The sequence below is a fragment of the Astyanax mexicanus genome, chromosome 4, assembly GCF_023375975.1.
Source record: "Astyanax mexicanus isolate ESR-SI-001 chromosome 4, AstMex3_surface, whole genome shotgun sequence".
NCBI classification, from domain to species: domain Eukaryota; kingdom Metazoa; phylum Chordata; class Actinopteri; order Characiformes; family Acestrorhamphidae; genus Astyanax; species Astyanax mexicanus.
The window spans coordinates 15,529,042-15,549,591 of record NC_064411.1 but is presented as its reverse complement, the minus strand read 5'-3'; the positions used below and the strand labels follow the sequence as shown (position 1 = coordinate 15,549,591).

General features: G+C 37.2%; 4 protein-coding genes across 10 annotated transcripts in view; 3 read left to right on the top strand and 1 right to left on the bottom strand.

Moving 5' to 3' along the window:
• Window positions 1-20,550, top strand: part of LOC125801430 (zinc finger protein 239-like) — a 269,977-nt gene that overhangs the window by 14,942 nt on the left and 234,485 nt on the right. The gene's annotated exons all lie outside the window — the stretch shown is intronic.
• The window catches only part of LOC125801362 (zinc finger protein 239-like), a 196,717-nt gene that overhangs the window by 157,536 nt on the left and 18,631 nt on the right, over window positions 1-20,550 (top strand). The gene's annotated exons all lie outside the window — the stretch shown is intronic.
• Window positions 1-20,550, top strand: part of LOC125801241 (zinc finger protein 484-like) — a 356,394-nt gene that overhangs the window by 329,151 nt on the left and 6,693 nt on the right. The gene's annotated exons all lie outside the window — the stretch shown is intronic.
• Window positions 276-4,278, bottom strand: LOC125780523 (uncharacterized). The gene is made up of 7 exons (XM_049477580.1): window positions 3,921-4,278; window positions 2,221-2,375; window positions 1,998-2,091; window positions 1,294-1,894; window positions 1,029-1,203; window positions 702-925; window positions 276-601 (listed from the first exon to the last, which is right to left on the bottom strand). Exons 2-7 carry the CDS (start codon window positions 2,343-2,345, stop codon window positions 570-572), a joined length of 1,251 nt encoding a protein of 416 aa, XP_049333537.1. The 5' UTR covers window positions 2,346-2,375; window positions 3,921-4,278; the 3' UTR covers window positions 276-569.

Sequence of the window (20,550 nt, the reverse complement as noted above, 5' to 3'; positions counted from 1 at the left end):
TTGCAAATGTTCCAAATGTTTACATTAACTCCGAGGTTTATGACTTGGAGGAATGTAAACAGAATTTTACCCTAAACTCGCATTTAGGGCTCTTGAGCGAGGCTGAGTGAAGAAATAGTCAGTAAATGTCATTTTGAAATTTAAGGTTGTTTGAAAAAAAGATTACTCCAAGGTTTTTTTAGAGTGTTCTGGGTTCGAAGTTTCCTTATAGGCCGTAAAGTGGGGGTAGTGTGTGTTTGTGTCCAAGCAATGAAGAAATCCTCTGGTTAATCCACTACACATTGTTAGCTCCGTTACCTTTCTTTTAGAAAAATCTCTGTATATCCAGATTAGTTTTAATATCAGCTGCTGCTAAAACTCACAGCGAGGGGGAGTGTTTCCCCCCACCAGCAGACTCTCCTCCGAGCTCCGCAAAACAAGCAAGCTAATTGCCTCTTTCTCCTGAGAGGCAGAACTTTCTCCCTGAACCAGCTCCATGATTGGAATCCACCTGTTTCAAATATTATCCCCCCCGGTTCCTACGCCAATGTTATTGGTTATAGTAAAAATTTTAAAGCATATTTCTAACATTATGCAGTTCTTTCGGCATTATTTCTCGAACCTGAAAAATAAAGCGCACACACAGAAAAAAGATAAATAATTGCTAAATTGTGTAGATAAAGAATAAAAATAAAAAATTAAGTAAATCAGTATATACTTACTTTTGTTCTCCTTTCTAAACTTTTGACTATGTAGAGTGACGTCCTTCTGTAGATCCTTCAGACGCGCCTTTATCTGTGCATGGATCCTTTGGAAGTCCCTCCCACTGAGTTTTGTTTGGGCTGCAGGCAGGTTGTTTAGGAATTTGACGAACTTGTGGATGTTTACTAGATTAATTCTTATGGTCGTGGGTTTCATTCTGTCTGTTTTAAGAACCTCCACCCACCTGTAAACAATAGAACATAGAACAAAATACAAACACAAACAAAGTGTTAATTTAAAAAAAAACACAGTTGGATAACTGGATAAGTATAATTTTTAATACTTACTCTGCAATCTTCGTTGAGTCGGCTAAAAAGGAAAAGTCCCCCTTCAGGAGCTTGCCCTCTCCTGCAAACAAAAGAAACCTGCGGACGTGGCTCCGGCAGGTATTGCCGTTGTCTTTCACTTTGCTTGAAGGATTGGCCCCTACACAGAAGACAAAAAAGTCTTGTAGGACTTGTTCTGCAAAACATAATGTTTACATGAATAAAATAGTTAAAATTGGAAAACATTTTTGCCTTTAATATGAAAAATGATAATAGATGCACGTACCATATTTTGGGGCATGCTCTGTTTCAAAATCGTCCTTTCTGGAAAATTTATTTCGGAGCTTCTTTTGGGGGCTTGCCATGTAGAGCTGCACCAGCCTGGAAAGCTCCTGGCTTTTATGCTGGCAGTCCTGCCTGGGGCATTCTCCCTTACCCAAACCCAGACGTGCCTTGAGCTCCTGATTTTCTCTCAGAAGCCGCTGGCAGTCTGTGTTTGAGCAGTTGGGTGTGAGGTCCTGGGTGGTCTCCGCCGGCGCTGGCTCTGGTTTGACATCTGTGGACATTTCAGGTGTTTCAGTGTCGGTTGGGATGTCTATGGACGTCCCCAGGACTTCCGCTTTCAGGCGGGAATTCCCCAGAAGTCCCAGGCATCCCGCTTGCAAACGGGAGGTCCGTTGATGTCCCTGGCTGCAGGCTGGGTCCGCCGATGTCTCTGGTGCGTCGGGGGGTGGTCGGGTCCATCGGTCATCCTGGGTGGTCTGCCTGCCGCCCAAATCCAGCACGCTGACCATCAGCACTTGGGGATGGGTTTCCCTCAGTTTTCCTAGCTGTTCCAAGATGTATTGATTTTTGCACCTTGTGACAATGCTCTTAGCTTCATCGGACTATTAAAGACATAAACAAAAAAGAAACATTAGCTAATAAATATTATTACTAAAAGTATTACTAACATCTTGTAATAAAAAGCGAACAATTTGTTTCACATACCGTTTTATCAATGTGGCATTCTGCGTAATGCCTGTCGAGCCTTTTAACCGTTTTCCCGCATTGAGGCTCTTCACATCGGAACAATCCCTTCACGCTAAATATTAATAATATATTTTAGTTTATTCAATTCTATATAAAAATATGTTTAAATAACATTTTTTACAAGTAGTCGAGTATTAAGTATAAAAGTTGCGATTCTGTTATGTTTATAAGTAGTAATTACCGTCCGCTGGAGAGGCTCAGGAGCAGGGCCTTCTCTTTGGGATTCGCCACGTTGTGGAATCCCGTCAGGTGCTTAGGAAGATTCGAGTATGTGACGTGGCAAATAGGGCACTGCTGGTGCCTCATTGTGTCCTCTAACCAAAAATGTGCCGATTTCTGGAGGTGGTTTAAGCGTTATAAGCTAATTCTCGTTTTTTAAGGAATAACGGGGAGCAGTTGAGCCATTAGCTGTGCCTCGCTAATCCTCCTTCTGCTCTCTGATATCACGTTCGCTTTTGCGCAATAACAATATTTTTTTTAAATATACAGTACAGGCCAAAAGTTTGGACACACCTTCTCATTCAATGAGTTTTCTTTATTTTCTATTTACATTGTAGATTCTTACTGAAAGCATCAATACTATGAATGAACACATGTGGAGTTTTGTAGTTTAACAAAAAATGAGCTGAACCTCCACAGTCACCGGACCTGAACCCAATCAGATAATTTGGGGTGAGCTGGACCACAGAGTGAAGGCAAAGGAGTAACAAGTGCTAAACACCTCTGGGAACTCCTTCCTTCAAGACTGTTGGAAAACCATTTCAGGTGACCACCTCTTGAAGCTCATTGAGAGAATGCAAAGAGTGTGTGTAGCACTTTAGACAGGAACGTGTGACACATGTACACTAAGGTTACACAAATTAACAATATGGACCATAATAATGGACCAGTTAGGTTCGTTCTGGGAGCAAAGTACATGAAATAAATGTGACCAGGGATGTGGCAAGTTATAAAATGTATTAAATGTTATTAAAAATGCAGTAGTCACAAAGTACAATTTTCCCCAGAAAAAAAAATTCTTAATGACCAAACCACAGGTAAATATTCACTTTCAGTTCCAACTTTAACCTTTCAGTGAAAGTATCAATCAAACCTAAACACGAATTTCTTTTTTTTCCTAGATTTATTTATTTAACCTTGGTAAGTATTAACTATTACTATTAATTACAGACTATTTACAGTTGTTTTATTAACTAACTAATTATTTCTTCTTTTCTAGATTCCCTTTCATTATTACACTTATTTTATGAGTCTAGTGTTAGAGTTAGAAATGTATTACCTATTTAAGAATCCTTCAGATTAAATATTTAGATCAATTAAACCAAAAACACACATTTAACTTTTACAAAAGAACAATAACAATCAATAAATCAAATGTCAAAATAAATACGTCAGTAACCAATAAACTTTTCCCTTCTTTTCACAGATCTCAAATCTTCAAATAAAACACATTTTACTTCTCATGTTCCGTTATATCAAAAGTTCAGTCCACTCAATAATCAAGAAAATAAACTTACCTGTTTAAGTTAGATGAAAACAGTGTCTGAGTAACTCATATCATACTGTTCACACAATTACATTCACATGTCTGTAGCTTAGCAATAGCTTTACATTCAGCAGTATTATTACAAAAACAATACCGAAATACTCTGAATACAGTTTAATAAGTGCTATTTTCCCCACAGTTGTTCATACACATTAATACAGCTTCTCCCACAGCTTATTTAGCAGTATTAGCTTAGCTGTTTGTAATGCACTCAATGGCATTAGCTTAGCATAGTGAGTGGCGTTAGCCGCTAAGCTAATTATCGCTATTTTACAGCTCTATTTACTCTTGGCTATTTCAGTCTAAAACACACTTTTCTGTGTTTTAACACTCACCGAATCTCTCCCGGTGTTCTTACACCATATTTTAGACGCAGTTTGAAGCAGAGTTCTCCGTCCACCTTCAGGTTCCCCAGGGCTAAACAGGAGCGTTTGGGCAGCTCACAGTCAGAGAACTTTCCTCCCTTACTCCACACGGTAGATCCACAGGTTCAGCAGCGGCACTCAGCTCTTTACTGATTGTTTCTGATTAAACGCTGAGTTCTGGAGATTTCTAGTGTTAGTGTTCTTAATATTACGAGCTGAAACAGTCTGTTCAGAAGCTCTCTCTCCATCTCCGTCTCAGAGAAGTTTTTCTGAGTTAACACAACCAGAGTTAACGCCCACTTTCCAAAACATGATCCGCCTCCGTCTCTTACAGGAATATAATTGGCTGCTATTTTGGACCCTCTGAGAATTCTGATTGGCCGCTTTCAGCGCGCTGAACTCTCTAAAGAAGTCTGATTGGCCGCTTTTTAGCGCCAATTTTTATTTCTTTTGTGAAATAAATTAAAACTATTTGGAAGAGTTTTTGTTTAGATTTTTTTTAGTACAAAAATAGATATATTATATATATAATTATAAATTATTATAATTTGCATTCTCCATTTATCCACTTTATCAGTGTCTTTGTGACCCATTTAAGAACTATAATATAAAACATGTTTTCAGTTATTTCACTTTTTTTTTTAAGAACATAAATCCACATGTTTTCATGTTTTTTGATGCCTTCAGTGAGAATCTACAGTGTACATAGTAACAAAAATAAAAGAAAACGCATTGAAAAAGAGAAGGTGTGTTTAAAGTAATGTCAGAAGTGTTCTCATAGATATAAGATATTTTCTAAATTTAATACAGATTTTTCTGAATGTGTTTTCTGAATTTAATGTTTATGTGGCATCATATGATATGGCTAGCACAACTTCTATTAAATAACAGAAATAGCGTTTTAGGGTCGCACAAGTGCTAGGATGCAAGTGATTTGCAACAAATCACTTTGGTGAACAAAGACATGTATGTGAATATATTCCCTAACTACCTAACCATTAGAGTTACGTTAGAAAGAATTTCATCATTTGGTCCACCTAGTCGACCTGAACAACCTAACAGTACTTTGGTCAACGTGTGACTTACAGGTCTTCTTTAAGTACAAAAAAAAAAACACATAAGTTCCTAACCATAGGGTAAGTTATTTTATTCAAACTACTATTAGTTTAATTAGGGCGACTAGGCGGAATAAATGACACATTTTATGACTGTCTAAGACCTTTGGTTAGGGAGTTCTCATATGTGTTTATGGTTATATTTTCTTTGCATTTACCTTCTTGATGTCCTGCAGATTCTTGAAAAGGAGATCGTACTGCAGCAGATCTTGTTTGTTGTTCACCTTGTCTAAAGTCTTACTATTTATGCATTCTGAAAACTTTCCATAAATTGAGGTCATTCACACCTACTCCCTGTAAAATCACTCTCTGACATCACAATGGACCATCCTGATTTCTGTATAGAAGGGTACTTTACACTTGTAAAAGCATTAAAAAATTCATATGCAAATATCAGTTTTAAACTAATTATTTGTAAAATAAATATGATTTGTTTGAGTTTATTTGTTAATGGGATGGTAAAAAAATTTAACTTTTTTTTTTCAACTTTAAACTTTTCCAAAATAAGTCCAGCAGGCATTCTCATTCTGCTACAAAATATTTGCCAATTTGACACAATTTGTTTTACATATTAAAGGAAGAAGTTACTGATGTTTAGACTATTTGGGCCAGATTATATCAGGTTCTGTGTAAGACAAACACCTCTGGTTGCTTGTGTCACTTAAAACTACCCCAACAAATAGCACTTAATAATTAATATGGAAAGGTCAGTGCTGTTGTTAGAGCACCAATTGTTACATTTTCTTTGCATTTTCCTTCTTGATGTCCTGCAGGTTCTTGAAAAGGAGATCGTACTGCAGCAGATCTTGTTTGTTGCTCACCTTGTCTAAAGTATTTCTATTTATGTATTCTGAAAGCTTTCCATAAATTGAGGTCATTCACACCTACTCCCTGTAAAATTACTCTCTGACATCACAATGGACCATCCTGATTTCTGTATAGAAGGGTACTTCACACTTGTAAAAGCATTTTAAACTTCATATGCAAATTTCAGTTTAAACTAAACTGTAAAATAAAAATTATTTCTTTAAGAATTGATTTGTATATATGATGGTGAATAAAAAACTATTAAAACTATTCCAAAATTAGTTCAGCAAGCATTCTCATTCTACTACAAAATATTAGCCAATTTTATTTATTTTTTTTTGGTCACAGTTAAGTAAGAAGTTACTGATGTTGAGACTATTTGGGCCAGATTATATCTGGTTCTGTTTAGAAATTTAAGACAAACACCTATGGTTGCTTGAGTCACTTCAACACATTATTCGACACAAAGATCCATTAGAACTAAGAAATCTTCAGGATTATTTCAGTATGTAAGAGTGTTTTACACCAAGAAACCCTATGTTTACAAATTATTCTTAATATGCTTAGTTATATTGATATATAATATTATAATATAATGAAATTATGTATTTCATATTTAATTTAAATTTGGGGAGACAAAATAATAATAATAACAAACGGGAGCGAGAGAAGTAATACAGAGGGGAATTTTTAGAAATTGAATTCTTTTACAAAAACTTTTACAATGAAAAAACAACCAGGAAAGAAACAATAGATTTTTTTTAAATTGTAGATGAAACAATAAATAGTCAGGAAGTTTTAATAGTGGATTTTACAGGAGTTGACGCATTAAAATTTCTTAAAGGTTTTAAAAAAGGAAAGGTACCTGGGAAAGGATGAACTCCCTGAGGAATTTTATTTTACCTTTTGGGACATTTTAGCTACTGACATACTGACTCTTTTTAATGAATTTGAATAATTGGACCGACTCCCAGACAGCTTCAGGTGAGGGATAGTTACCTTACTTTACAAAAAAGGAGACAAGACAGACTTGAAGAATTGGAGACCTATCAGACTTTTAAATTTTGATTGTAAACTTTTTAGCAAGATTTTATCCAGGCGAATCGAATGTCGGTGGTTTTAGAGGAGGTGATTCACCCGGATCAAGCATGCTCCGTGCCCAGAAGGAAGATCATGAACAGCCTAGTGTTGGTACGAGACGCCATCTGTTTTGCGAGAGACAGAAACATTCGGCTGATGGTTCTGAATTTAAACTTTACAAAAGCTTTCGATCGGGTCTCGCACGAGCACCTGTTTCAGATACTGCAAAACATGGGGTTCCCAGTGGGTGGGGCTGCTTTACAATGACATCAGCAGCAAAGTTTTGTGTAAACGAGCACCTCACAAAAGCGATCAGTGTACGCTCTGGCATCCGCCAAGGGTGCTCTTTATCTCTGCTTCTGTACGTGGCATGTAGAGAGCCGCTGGTGCAGATCTAGAGAAAGGATCAATGGATTAAAGGACTAGACTTGCCAGGCAGACTGACGGCGACTTGTTCGCTTTTTATGGATGATATTACGCATTTATGTTCTGACATGACAGCAGTGCAAAGGGCATTGGATATGACTGACTGATTTGGAAGGGACTCGGGCGCTAAGCTCAATAGGAGCAAGTCCGAGGCCCAGCTCTTTGGACCGTGAGGAACATACAGACTGACCTTGATTAAAATTTTAAAGAAACTGATATAAAGATTTTAGGAGTAAAATTTGACAGAGAGGGTGGTGGGCGGGGTAACTGGACTGAGACGATAGGGAAAGTTAGGCAACGTTTGGTGTTTTGGGCACTAAGACAGTTGACGATGGAAGGAAAAATATGAATTATAAAAGCTGTAATTTTATTATTGCTTTTATTGTTGTGTTCTGATTTTAGTCCCCAAATAAGTTTTCATTCAGGTCCAGATCGAGCCATCTTTTATTTCCATAAAACACGCAAATACACACACAAAACAACGACAATCTTGTAAAAAAAATAAAATACATAACCTATGGTCATTTTAAGAAATTATGTTTTTTATCAAAGTAAATGTGTGTTGTTAAAAGATATGTTTATCATGTATTTTATTTTACATTGCTTTATTTATTTTATTTTTCAATGGAGCTTAAAGGAATACATGGGGAAGGGGAAATCACGTTTTAAAAGGAAATGTGATGGCATTAGTCTTGATTTTATGTGTGTACTGATTTTAAAACCAAGTCATTTTTATGATGTTCCCTTGGTTTTAAATAGCTATGAATGTATGTATGGTGACATTTTTTTACTTACTAAAAAAAAGCTTAATAAAGAGCTTTCTGAAAAGATTGTGCTGTTTATTTTTCTGCATCTTCTTGGGGAATGCATCACTACATGTCAAGCTATAAAAGACTGTAAAATTATTTTTTTTTACATAAAAAAGCTGTACGTTGTAATACACAAATTTCTAGAATAAATCTGCCTATTGAGAAATTACAAAATTTAAATTTCAGTAAAATTACTTTATTTTATTTTAGTAATGTAATTTAACCTTTGCTGTATATTGCTTGGATAATTTTATCAAGTAACTTAATTACACTATTATTTAAATGCAACCTTTAAATAATAGACTTAAAATGTATTAATGCAGTATTTAATTTATTTTTTAATTTTTGGAATGTTTACTAACAGAAAAAAACATGTAAATTGCTATACTTTCACTGTAAAAGTACAGAAAAATATTTACAGGAAATTATTGTTAAATTAAATATGATAATTTTCTTGATTTTTTTGGTAATATTTTGGCAAGTTTTGCTGCAGACAACAACCGTTTTTATGTTTTTTTTTTTCTTTTTTTGTTTTTGCAGTGCATTATGAATTAAAGATTAAAATTCATGTTAGAAAATCTGAAATCAAACCTAAAACATTTAACATATTTTATAAAAACTCAATAATCATATCCACCTTCTGGAAATGTAACATTCTAGTAACTGAAAGCCTATTGTTATTACTTATGTAATTACATTTACATGTTGAATTTGCTACACAAATATTGTAAAGGATTGTAGGTTTTTCAGCTAAACAGTGAGACATCTGTGGGCGTGTCTAGTTGTACAGGAACAAGAAGCACCCATTCAGAATCTGCTACTAGTTTCTCAAACCGCCAGAGACACCAGACTCTCTGAAATGTATACAAATATATATACAATTTTCATTATAAAAAGTATCAAACATTTATAAACTATTATTTAGCCTAATTGTTCCACATGTAACCCATGTTCATGTAAATAATAATTTAAATAAACAAATGTTTGATTCTTTTTATATACTGAAAATTGTACTTATTTTCTCAACACAGAATAACATCAGCTGTTTCAGCACTGCAGAGATAATTAATAAAGCTTTCAATCTGCAGTTTTAATCATTTAAAACAAGCTCTGGGTGAAACTCCAGCATCAGTAGCAGTAATGCTAGTAAATGTACTGGATAAAAAACATTAGTTTCAGAAAATGGAAATATGGAGGTACGTTTTCTTTCCTATTTTAGTGAAATACTTTGTTCTACTTTGTAAAATTAAAGGAAAACCCCAGAGAAGTAGTTATACAATGTTTTAAATGAGTGTTTTAGCTGTTTAGCTCCATTCAGCTCCATGCATTGAGGACTCCCTCGCGGGCTCCCTCTAGCGGTGATGGGTATAAAGTGATATAGAGGGGGAGGGGGCGGGGCTCTACATAACCCGGATGAGGCTGAGCTGGGGGGTCTGTAGCTGGAGCGCCGGAGGAAGAGCAGAATCAGCTGAACCTCAGAAGGTATAGAGAAGATTCTCTCTCTCTCTCTCTCTCTCTCTCTCTCTCTCTCGGGTGAGCGAGCGCTGAAAGGTTTCTCAGCTGAAAACTGTTTATTTGGGTGTTTAAAGCGCTTCTGTTTATTTACAGTAACTTAGATTTACAGGGTTTTTCAGCACTGAGGCAGGAGCATTAGCATTAGCAACATTAGCTTGTAAAATGACCCAGGCTGTGACTGAAATGGCTCCCTACTCCCTCATTAGTGTTGCGCTATGTAGGGAGATACTAATAAGTTCACTAATCAGTGGTAAAACGGGAGTGAATTCGGACACTAACTCATCATTATCATGCGCCAGCACCGGTCGCATAAACACACACAGGTGAGAGAGGGGCTGAACCGTGTTTAAAACTCCATAAACACACTGAACTGAGCTCTGAATTAAAGTTAGTGAAACTCTGAGCTGATCATGAAGTTATTTATCTGTTTGTTATATTTACGCTGTTTAAAAGATGATCCTCACATTACTGAACTACATGAAGAAAACCTTAAAAATAGCAGCGTGCAGCGGCTCGCACTGTTGCCAGATTGGGTGGTTTCATGCCAAATGTCGAATTGTGTCTGAAATTGTTTGGAGGAAACGCTGTGATTTGACAGGTGAACAAAACTACCAAGTATAAAGAGTTTGGAAATTTAACTAGGCGGTGTTATAGTTAGATATCTAACCCTACAGAGACAGAGCTTTTAGTCCTGCTGATGGAAATTTGAAGTTGTGTTTATGTTCGTTATTATATGTGAGTAAGTTATTTCTTTCTTTCTTTGCTTGCAAGGTTGTTTTTATGTACTGTTTTTATGTTTTTGTTTCGTGTGTCCAATGATACAAGGCACAAAACACATAATACAAATATGCAGATAAACTCATTTAAATATCATTTTTTGTAATCAGTGATATTTAAGATATTTATGGTATTGTCAAGGGCGTAGGAGCGGGCTTGATATTGGGGGGACACATTTGCCAATATGAACCCAAGCCCACCCAATAGTTTCCTAGAACAACATTTGTGGAAATTACTTTTAATTAAAAGTAAATTATTATTATAAGGTGATTTTACAACCTAAACATGTTACTCCACATTACAGCTACTGTTGTTAGAAAAATTATGCAAGCAATGTCTGAATTATGTACATATGACAAAAAAATTTCAGTTATCACCTAATATTTAAAATAATATAACAGATTATTATTATTGTTATTATTATTATTATTGTTATTATTATTATTATTATTATTATTATTATTATTATGTATTGGCATGTCAATTCTATTGTATATTTACATTTTCTCCTGCACTTTTATTTTTTTCTACTGAGAGCTCTTCTTAAGATGGTGTCCTTTTATGTAAAAGAATGTAACTTTACGTTTCATAGAGACTTTTATAAACGTCAGGATATGTGGTCTTACTGTGAAATACAAATGAACAGAAGTCACGTTACAGCAGTGTTTCTCAACCCAGTTCTTATATATTCTACTGCATATTAAAACTGTTCTGCATATTCTAGAGCTTCCTCTGGTGGATATACATGAGTCGCAAGTTTCCGCACTCACAGCTTCCCAGGCAGTGGCGATGTTCTGCTTCAGTTGGTCCAGCATAGTAGGCTTTCTGTCGCGAGTTTTCCGCTTGACGATGGCCCAAAGGTTTTCAATGACATTGAGGTCAGGCGAGTTGGCCGGCCATGCCAAAACTTCAAGCTGTTTTTTAGTGAACCAATCTTTGGTCGACTTTGCCGCATGAGCCGGTGCAAGATCCTGTTGAAATATGAAGTCTTCTTCGCCGAACTGTTCCTCAACAGTCGGAATCAGGAACGTTTCCAGAACATCTTGATATACGGCAGCATTGACAGTCTTCTTGAGGAAGCAGAGTTTCCCTACACCTCGAGCGGACATGCATCCCCAGACCATAACGCTCTGGGGAAACTTGACGGATCTTTTCACGCACTCGTGGTTGTAGGTTTCGCCACCACGACGCCAGACACGAGGACCTTGGTCACCGAAGGAGATGCAGAAGCGTGATTCTTGTTGTCGCGAGCAGAAGTTTTTCGGACGCCGGAACAGTTGGTGCGCTTGCTGCAGTTTTTCTTGAGAGCTTTGCAGACGGAAGACTGGCTGATACCGAGCTGCTCAGCAATTTTAGTTTGGGTCAAGCCTTGTTGGCGAAGGGCTTGAATTTGAGCCACTATTCCGGTTGAGAGGTCGCGCTGCTTACCCATGATTGATTTTACAACTTCTAGAAATTCTACTCAACCCTGACTTTATACTGCACAGTGAACACTCTTCACAGAAAACAAAAAATCGAGCATTTATTCTAATTCAATGAAACAGTTTCTCCATTATTCTAATTCAATAAAACAACAGTGTCACAGTTAAATGGCCTAAATGGGCCTTTTGGAAAGCTCAGCTGAGCAAATTTTTTTCCAGGTAACGAGTTCTGTGATTAGTCTAACGAGTAGGACAGGTGCGGTGAACACCTGATTTGCTTTCTGCACAAAAAATGCATTCAAAGAATTTCATGATTGCACTATTTCAAATTATTCTAATTCGTTGACCAGCACCTGTACATTATCCTACCATTTAGGCTATATATCAACAACTAATAACAAATTCATGTTTTTAGGACATTCACGCTGTTGGTAGTATGTGATGTTTGGAATTGCTAGCTAGCTTGGCTAGGTCGCTAGCATTGGCTTGATAAGGTAAAGGTGGCTAAACTGTAACTTACCTTTAAAAATAATGTAATGTGCCCCTATATCCAGTTGCTGTATCCTTTTAACAAAACTGCTTTTGTTATTCAGTATTTTTCTACATTGTTCGTGACGCATTAAAAAAACATGGTGCATGCTCCACACAGTATTTTTATGTACATGCCCACACTGGGCCAATGAGGTTGGTGCGGTACCGCCCCCATATGGGCAGCCCAAATCGGACCAATGGGTATTTGCACATTGGGCCAACAGAGATTTGCAGAGCTCTAACACTAACACACACACACACACACACGCCCTCAGCGGAAAACCAATTGTGGCCCCAAATTTTTAGAACTGTGCAATATTGAACAGAGAACACTTTTCAAGAAAGAAAATTTAAAGCTGTGCTATTGGCACTTTGACATTTTTTGCAACTGGCTGTAAAACAATTAAATAAATAACACAATTTAAAGTGTATAGTAAATTAATAAATTTATTACAAAGTATCATGTATGAAATATAAACAACACACAACAGTATTTAAGTAAATTACTTAATAATAAATCCCAAATTTATATTTTAGCATGTAGATAAACATGTACTGCATAAATATCTCCATTTGCAAAAACAGTATTTATAATAAACAGTATGATATAAATATCAAACATAATACAAAATAACAAAGAATTATACAACTTAAATTAAAAAAAAAATATATATATATATATATATATATAAACATCAATAAAAACAGCAAATCATATTCTTGAATAAATACTTAAATGCACTAGACTGATGTAGTAGATGAATAATAAACTGATACTATTATTGCTACTGGAACAAAGCCTCTGGGGTGGGTTTCCCGAAAACGAACAACCCTAGCGAATAACGAACGAACTAACGAATGACGTGAGTAAAGAACGTGCCAGTTCTGCGAGTGTTTCCCAAAGAGCTTCGCAACGTGAAAATTAACAAAGGAGGTTAAAGAACGTCTTTGTTGAATCCTCCCCTGAAACAGCACGCTCAATCGATCCACAAATATCGATTATTATGCAGTATTTATTCAGTATTACACCCTAAAAATGTAAAAAAGTGTTGTAATCATCAATATTATACATATTTTGAAATTTAAATTACAAAAGGATGTACTTTGGCATTAATAAAATACTCCTACAGATACATATGACTAAATAAATAAGTCATATGTTTATATATAAATGTTTAATAAACATTAAACTTTTTTTTAAAACTATTATTTTTAATATACATATATTATATTAATAGATATTGTACTAATATTATTAATAGTAATATTGATAATAATATTAATTTATTATTATTATAATTATTAATAATATAAAAATAATATAATAATACATATACGTATGTTCCGGTGTGTGTGTGTGTGTGTGTGTATATATATGTATATATATATGTATGTATATATGTATATATATATATATATATATATATATATATATATATATATATATATACATATATATACACACACACACACACACACACACACACACACACTCTGTAAAGCTCCAGCTCATCCTAAATCAACATCTCAGTTGGGTTTAGGTCAGGGGATTTTGAAGGCCATGCACCTCTTTGTTAACTAGATAATTCCATATGTGTCAATTAATTGTTTTCATAGTTTTAATATTAATCGACAATGTAAAAAAAATAAATAAATAAAAAATGAGACGTGTCAACTTTTGACTGGTATTTATATATTTGCGAGCTGACACACCCCAGAGTTTGCCCAGATGAACGGACACAATGTTGGTTAGAAGCACCTAAATAAAGAATAATATTAAATATTACCTGCACATTCACCGATACCCTTTACAATACGTGTAGGTGTGAGTAAAGACACTGCAGGCGTCCCTGCACCGGACCTACAGTACCAGGAATTTTCCCAATAGCATGGAAATATATTGTATTGTGCTGTAATTCCCGGGCTGGTGGGAAGTGTATATAAGTGTGTGTATGCCACATAACAGCCTGATTACAGAATCCACGGACTTGGTGACTTTGCAGCTTTGCTTAGACCGTGAGCATCATCTGCAGGAATCTGGATTTTAATAATTTATGGGTTTGATTGGTCAATTCCAGTATGCCCAGTTAGACTACACAGAGAAAGTTGGCATTATAATATAATATAATATAATATAATATAATATAATATAATATATAATATAATATAATATAATATAATATATGATATAATATAATATATGATATACCGTATTTTTCGGACTATAAGGCGCACTTAAAAACTTTTAATTTTCACAAAAATTGACAGTGCGTCTTATAATACGGTGCGCCTTTTGTATGGATTTTACCCGTCAGGTTGTAAGGAGCAGTAAACACACACTCCGTGCAGCGTTATAGAGAGTTTCAGTGCTATACAGAGTCCAGAGCCGTGCAGCTCCGAGGCTGGAGCAGCAATAATAGCATTAGCTAGCTTATTCACTGTTCAGAGATCAGTATTATCTAAATTATCTAAAGTAAACACACACTCCGTGCAGAGCCGTGCAGCTCCGTGGCTGGAGCAGCAATAGCATTAGCTAGATGCTAACCGCTAAGCTAGCTAGCTTTTTCACTGTTCAGAGATCAGTATTATCTAAATTTAGTACTTTTAGTACTGCTGGAGCAGTATTATTAGAGTTAGATGCTAATCGCTAAGCGTTCACCGTTCAGAGGTGAGTTATCGGCCTATAAGTCTGTGCTGCTTTGCCTGGCTAGCATTAGCTAGATGCTAAGCGCTAACTCTCTCAGAGGTGAGTTTTATCAGCCTGTAATCTGCTTGTTTACCGTGTTAAAACAAGCTACGGGGGACGAATCGCTAGCTAATACCTCACTGTCTTACCAGAACACGCAGGATTACTCAGTGTAACGCTGTCGTTTAAGTTTGGGTTAACTTTACTAGTTTAGGGGACTAGCTAGCGTGCTAGCGGATAGCTATGCTAACACTGGTGCAGCAAGCCTTAGTGGAAATCTGGAAATCTAAGCTTACTGTAAATAAACTGAAGCACTTTACTCACCCAAATAAACAGTTTTCAGGAGAGGAATCTGTGTAGATTAATATCCAGCACTCGTTTGACTTTGAAAGAGCTAGATTTGTATACTGAGACGCTCCACCGGCAAGACACCCACCCCCCCCCGCCCCCCCGTGGGGGAAGGGAAACATGGCGCCACCCCTGTTCACTTTGATATAGGCACCCTTTCTAGTGTCACTTAACGCGCCTTATAATGCGATGCGCCCTATGTATGGAAAAATAGCAGAAAATAGGCGTTCTTTGATAGTGCGTCTTATAATACGGTGCGCCTTATAGTCCGAAAAATACGGTAATATAATATAATATACAGGTGCTGGTCAACGAATTAGAATAATTTGAAATAGTGCAATCATGAAATTCTTTGAATGCATTTTTTGTGCAGAAAGCAAATCAGGTGTTCACCGCACCTGTCCTACTCCTTAGACTAATCACAGAACTCGTTACCTGGAAAAAAAATTGCTCAGCTGAGCTTTCCAAAAGGCCCATTTAGGCCATTTAACTGTGACACTGTTGTTTTATTGAATTAGAATAATGGAGAAACCGTTTCATTGAATTAGAATAATTTTTTATTATAATTACAATCATCACTTTCTCAGTATTTTGTGGCTGCCCCCTTGGCTTGTATGACTGCCTGAAGTCTCCGCGGCATCGATTTGACCAGCTTGTCGCAAGTTTCCGCACTCACAGCTTCCCAGGCAGTGGCGATGTTCTGCTTCAGTTGGTCCAGCGTAGTAGGCTTTCTGTCGCGAATTTTCCGCTTGACGATGGCCCAAAGGTTTTCAATGACATTGAGGTCAGGCGAGTTGGCCGGCCATGCCAAAACTTCAAGCTGTTTTTTAGTGAACCAATCTTTGGTTGACTTTGCCGCATGAGCCGGTGCAAGATCCTGTTGAAATATGAAGTCTTCTTCGCCGAACTGTTCCTCAACAGTCGGAATCAGGAACGTTTCCAGAACATCTTGATATACGGCAGCATTGACAGTCTTCTTGAGGAAGCAGAGTTTCCCTACACCTCGAGCAGACATGCATCCCCAGACCATAACGCTCTGGGGAAACTTGACGGATCTTTTCACGCACTCGTGGTTGTAGGTTTCGCCACCACGACGCCAGACACGAGGACCTTGGTCACTGAAGGAGATGCAGAAGCGTGATTCGTCACTGAAGACCACTTTCTGCCAGTCTTCAGCAGTCCACTCGCCATGTTCTTTGGCCCACTTCAGCCGTTTCTCCATTTGTTTCTTGTTCAGCATCGGTTTTACTGCTGGAACGCGAGATTTGAAGCCGAGTTCGTGCAGACGACGGTAAGTGGTTGATCTGGAGACGTCAGCGCCGGTCTGCTTGTTCCACAAGTCGGTGAGCTCGGAAGTGGACTTGAACCGGTTGCTGACTGCGATCTTTCTCAGCTGCTTGTTGTCGCGAGCAGAAGTTTTTCGGACGCCCGAACAGTTGGTGCGCTTGCTGCAGTTTTTCTTGAGAGCTTTGCAGACGGAAGACTGGCTGATGCCGAGCTGCTCAGCAATTTTAGTTTGGGTCAAGCCTTGTTGGCGAAGGGCTTGAATTTGAGCCACTACTCCGGTTGAGAGGTCGCGCTGCTTACCCATGATTGATTTTACAACTTAGAAATTCTACTCAACCCTGACTTTATACTGCACAGTGAACACTCTTCACAGAAAACAAAAATTCGAGCATTTATTCTAATTCAATGAAACGGTTTCTCCATTATTCTAATTCAATAAAACAACAGTGTCACAGTTAAATGGCCTAAATGGGCCTTTTGGAAAGCTCAGCTGAGCAAATTTTTTTCCAGGTAACGAGTTCTGTGATTAGTCTAACGAGTAGGACAGGTGCGGTGAACACCTGATTTGCTTTCTGCACAAAAAATGCATTCAAAGAATTTCATGATTGCACTATTTCAAATTATTCTAATTCGTTGACCAGCACCTGTAATATAATATAACTCATTCACTCACTTACTCACTCATCGTCAACTGCTTTATCCGTTAAGGGTCGCGGGGGGGTGGCTGGAGTTTATACCAGCCGGCATCGGGGGGAAGGCAGTATACACCCTGGACAGGCCGCCAATCCATCGCAGGGCAGACAGACACACAGGCACATCCACTCACACACTCACACCTAAGGGGCAATTTTTATCCGACATCCAATAAGCCTGAACTTTGGACTGTGGGAGGAAACCGGAGCACCCGCAGACACGGGAAATAATATAATATAATATAATATAATATAATAATATTAATTATTATAATAATAATTATATATATAATATAATTTATTATAATTAATAGTAACATAATATAATTGCTTCAACCAGGGAAATTATAATTTTTCTCCCTCAAAATTGGCGGTCCCTGGTGTTAAAGGTGCTGAACTGCAAGTAGAGATCCCCTAAAGAAGCTCTTAAGAATAACGACTGGGTGAGGGCACTCGTTAATCTGCGAGCGAGTTTACGTAGTACTTTAGTTACGCACGGGTTTGGGAAACACTCTTTAATTAACGATCAATCTTAAGTACGAGTTAACGAAGTTCTTAGCGTAAAGAAGCTTTCAGGAAACCCACCCCTGATCTCTATTATTAATTTTATTCCTCTTGCTTGTAGACTTGGAACCAAAATGTCATCCCAATCAAACCAGTAAAAAAAAAATTCTAATTGAATATAACATTAGTTTTTGCATTAAGGTTTTTATCTCACAGCAATAATAATGAAGGAGAAAATAGATGTACTTTACATAAATAGAACAGATATAGTTAATCATAATATCAAAAATGAATATTGTTTATGCATTAATATAGCATAGATCATAAATTAACAATTTTTTTGAAGAGACTGCATGAGACGATGCTTCCGTCCACCTGAACGGTCCCGTGCATTCCAAAGCCAAACCTTTGCAACCTGCTCGATCTCTGCATCCTTTGGTGGTGGCATGATTGATCTTCTCACGGCCTCTTAAAATGATAATATAGAGATATGAGAATGCAGTCAGGTAAATACTACATCTGTTAGTGTCTTTTCATGTACAATGCTTAATTTTAGAGAAATTTGCAGACTGTATTTGATTACAGTGATTCTTATATAGTGATAGTTATTTGAATTTGAATTTCTTCAGGCTGTTCATGGTGAAACATAAATAGCCTTTACAGTCACTGTGTGTGACTGGTAGTTACATTCTATAAACATGTGAGGTGGCCGATATCAGGATATCAGGTTCACAAAAATACCAAATCTTTTTAAAATGATATCTTTCCCTTAGCTTAACTGGCTAGCTTTCCGTTAGCTTAGCTGGATATCTTTCCCTTAGCTTAACTGGCTATCTTTCCCTTAGCTTAACTGGCTAGCTTTCCATTAGCTTAACTGGCTATCTTTCCCTTAGCTTAGCTGGATATCTTTCCCTTAGCTTAACTGGCTAGCTTTCCATTAGCTTAACTGGCTATCTTTCCCTTAGCTTAGCTGGATATCTTTCCCTTAGCTTAACTGGCTAGCTTTCCCTTAGCTTAACTGGCTAGCTTTCCCTTAGCTTAACTGGCTAACTTTCCCTTAGCTTAACTGGCTAGCTTTCCCTTAGCTTAACTGGCTATCTTTCCCTTAGCTTAACTGGCTATCTTTCCCTTAGCTTAACTGGCTATCTTTCCCTTAGCTTAACTGGCTATCTTTCCCTTAGCTTAACTGGCTATCTTTCCCTTAGCTTAAGTGGATATCTTTCCATTTTCCATTTCCCTTAATATTTCCCTTAGCAAGCCATTGTTCCCTTAGCTGGTTATTGTTGACATACTTGGATATAAAGTTAACTTACTTAACAGCAGTCTTTCTCCAAGAGCCGAGATAAGCTGCCAACTTGGGAGCCCCTCGTGTTATTTAAATGTGAGGTAAATTCTCATTCTAACTTAGGACAATGCTAACTTTTTTTAGCACAATGCTAACTTCAACATAGCTACCCTTAAAATGCTACAATAACCTGAGAGTGGTAACTGCATTAGCACCACATTAGCGTATCTTAGCAAAAAATAGAAAAGCGTATAGTAGAACAGAAATTATAACTTACCTTTCAGTCACTTTGACAGACCAAAGTCACTCACTGACTTTGCCTTCAAGCTTGATCGTTGCTCTGTGGTAAAGGCACGTGCAGGGAGGGGGGAGGGGAGTGGGGTGGATTCGTTGGTTACATGATCCTCACAATTAAATATCACATGCAAAAATAAAAAAATATGTAACTTTTATAACCTTGCTGGCTTACACAAAGTGTATAGTCAAGCACAAAAACATTTATAATTTAAAATTTTTATTTATTTATTATCAGCACTACCAATAATAAAGGTGAGATTATGAATCAGCACCATGGAGCAAATTCGTAGCTATCCAAAATATTAAATAAAAATATTTTTATAAATAAAAATGTATAGCTATACAGTATATGTCTTGAAAAATATGAGATGTTACTATGTGTGTGTGTGTGTGTGCCCCTCCAAAGGTCTCTGCACAACTCTGCTGTGGTACCTTGATTTTTCTCCACTTTTGGTTTAGAAAATCTTTCAGAGCTGATACTACATTTCACACAGTGTTGCTCCTATCCACTAAGCTAGCTAATCTACCTAGCTCTCACAGACAAAAACAATAAAAATATTCAGATACCCTTCATATGAACTTGTTATGACACAAACTTTCAGATTGTAAAATATTGTATGGTAAATTTGGGCTGACCCAGAGTAACCTAGCATAGGATTTGTGTGGGCATGCTCACATATGTGTGCGTGCTGCCCACATATAACCCACAATGCCTACAGTGTGTAAATGGTGCAGGCTGAATTAGGGCTGACCCACAGTGGCCCTGCATGAGATTTGTGTGCACATGCCAAAGTGCAGGTTGCCCACATATAACCCATACCGGGTATGAAATGGTGCAGGCTGAATTTGGGCTGACCCACACTGGCTCTGCATGGGAATTGTGTGGGCATGCTAAACTGTGCTTTGCCCACATATATCCCACACTGGCCCTTCAGGGTGTGAAATGGAGCAGGCTGAATGTGGGCTGACCCACAGTGGGCCTGCCTGGGATTGTGTGGGCGCATCAAAGTGTTGGCTGTC

Coding starts and splice junctions, on each gene's coding strand:
- LOC125780523 (XM_049477580.1), bottom strand. CDS start 2,345: ATGAGGCACCAGCAGTGCCCTATTTGCCACGTCACATACTCGAATCTT. Junction 1,204..1,293: donor AGAGCATGCCCCAAAATATG/GTACGTGCATCT, acceptor TATGTTTTGCAG/AACAAGTCCTACAAGACTTT. Junction 602..701: donor GTTTAGAAAGGAGAACAAAA/GTAAGTATATAC, acceptor TTTATTTTTCAG/GTTCGAGAAATAATGCCGAA.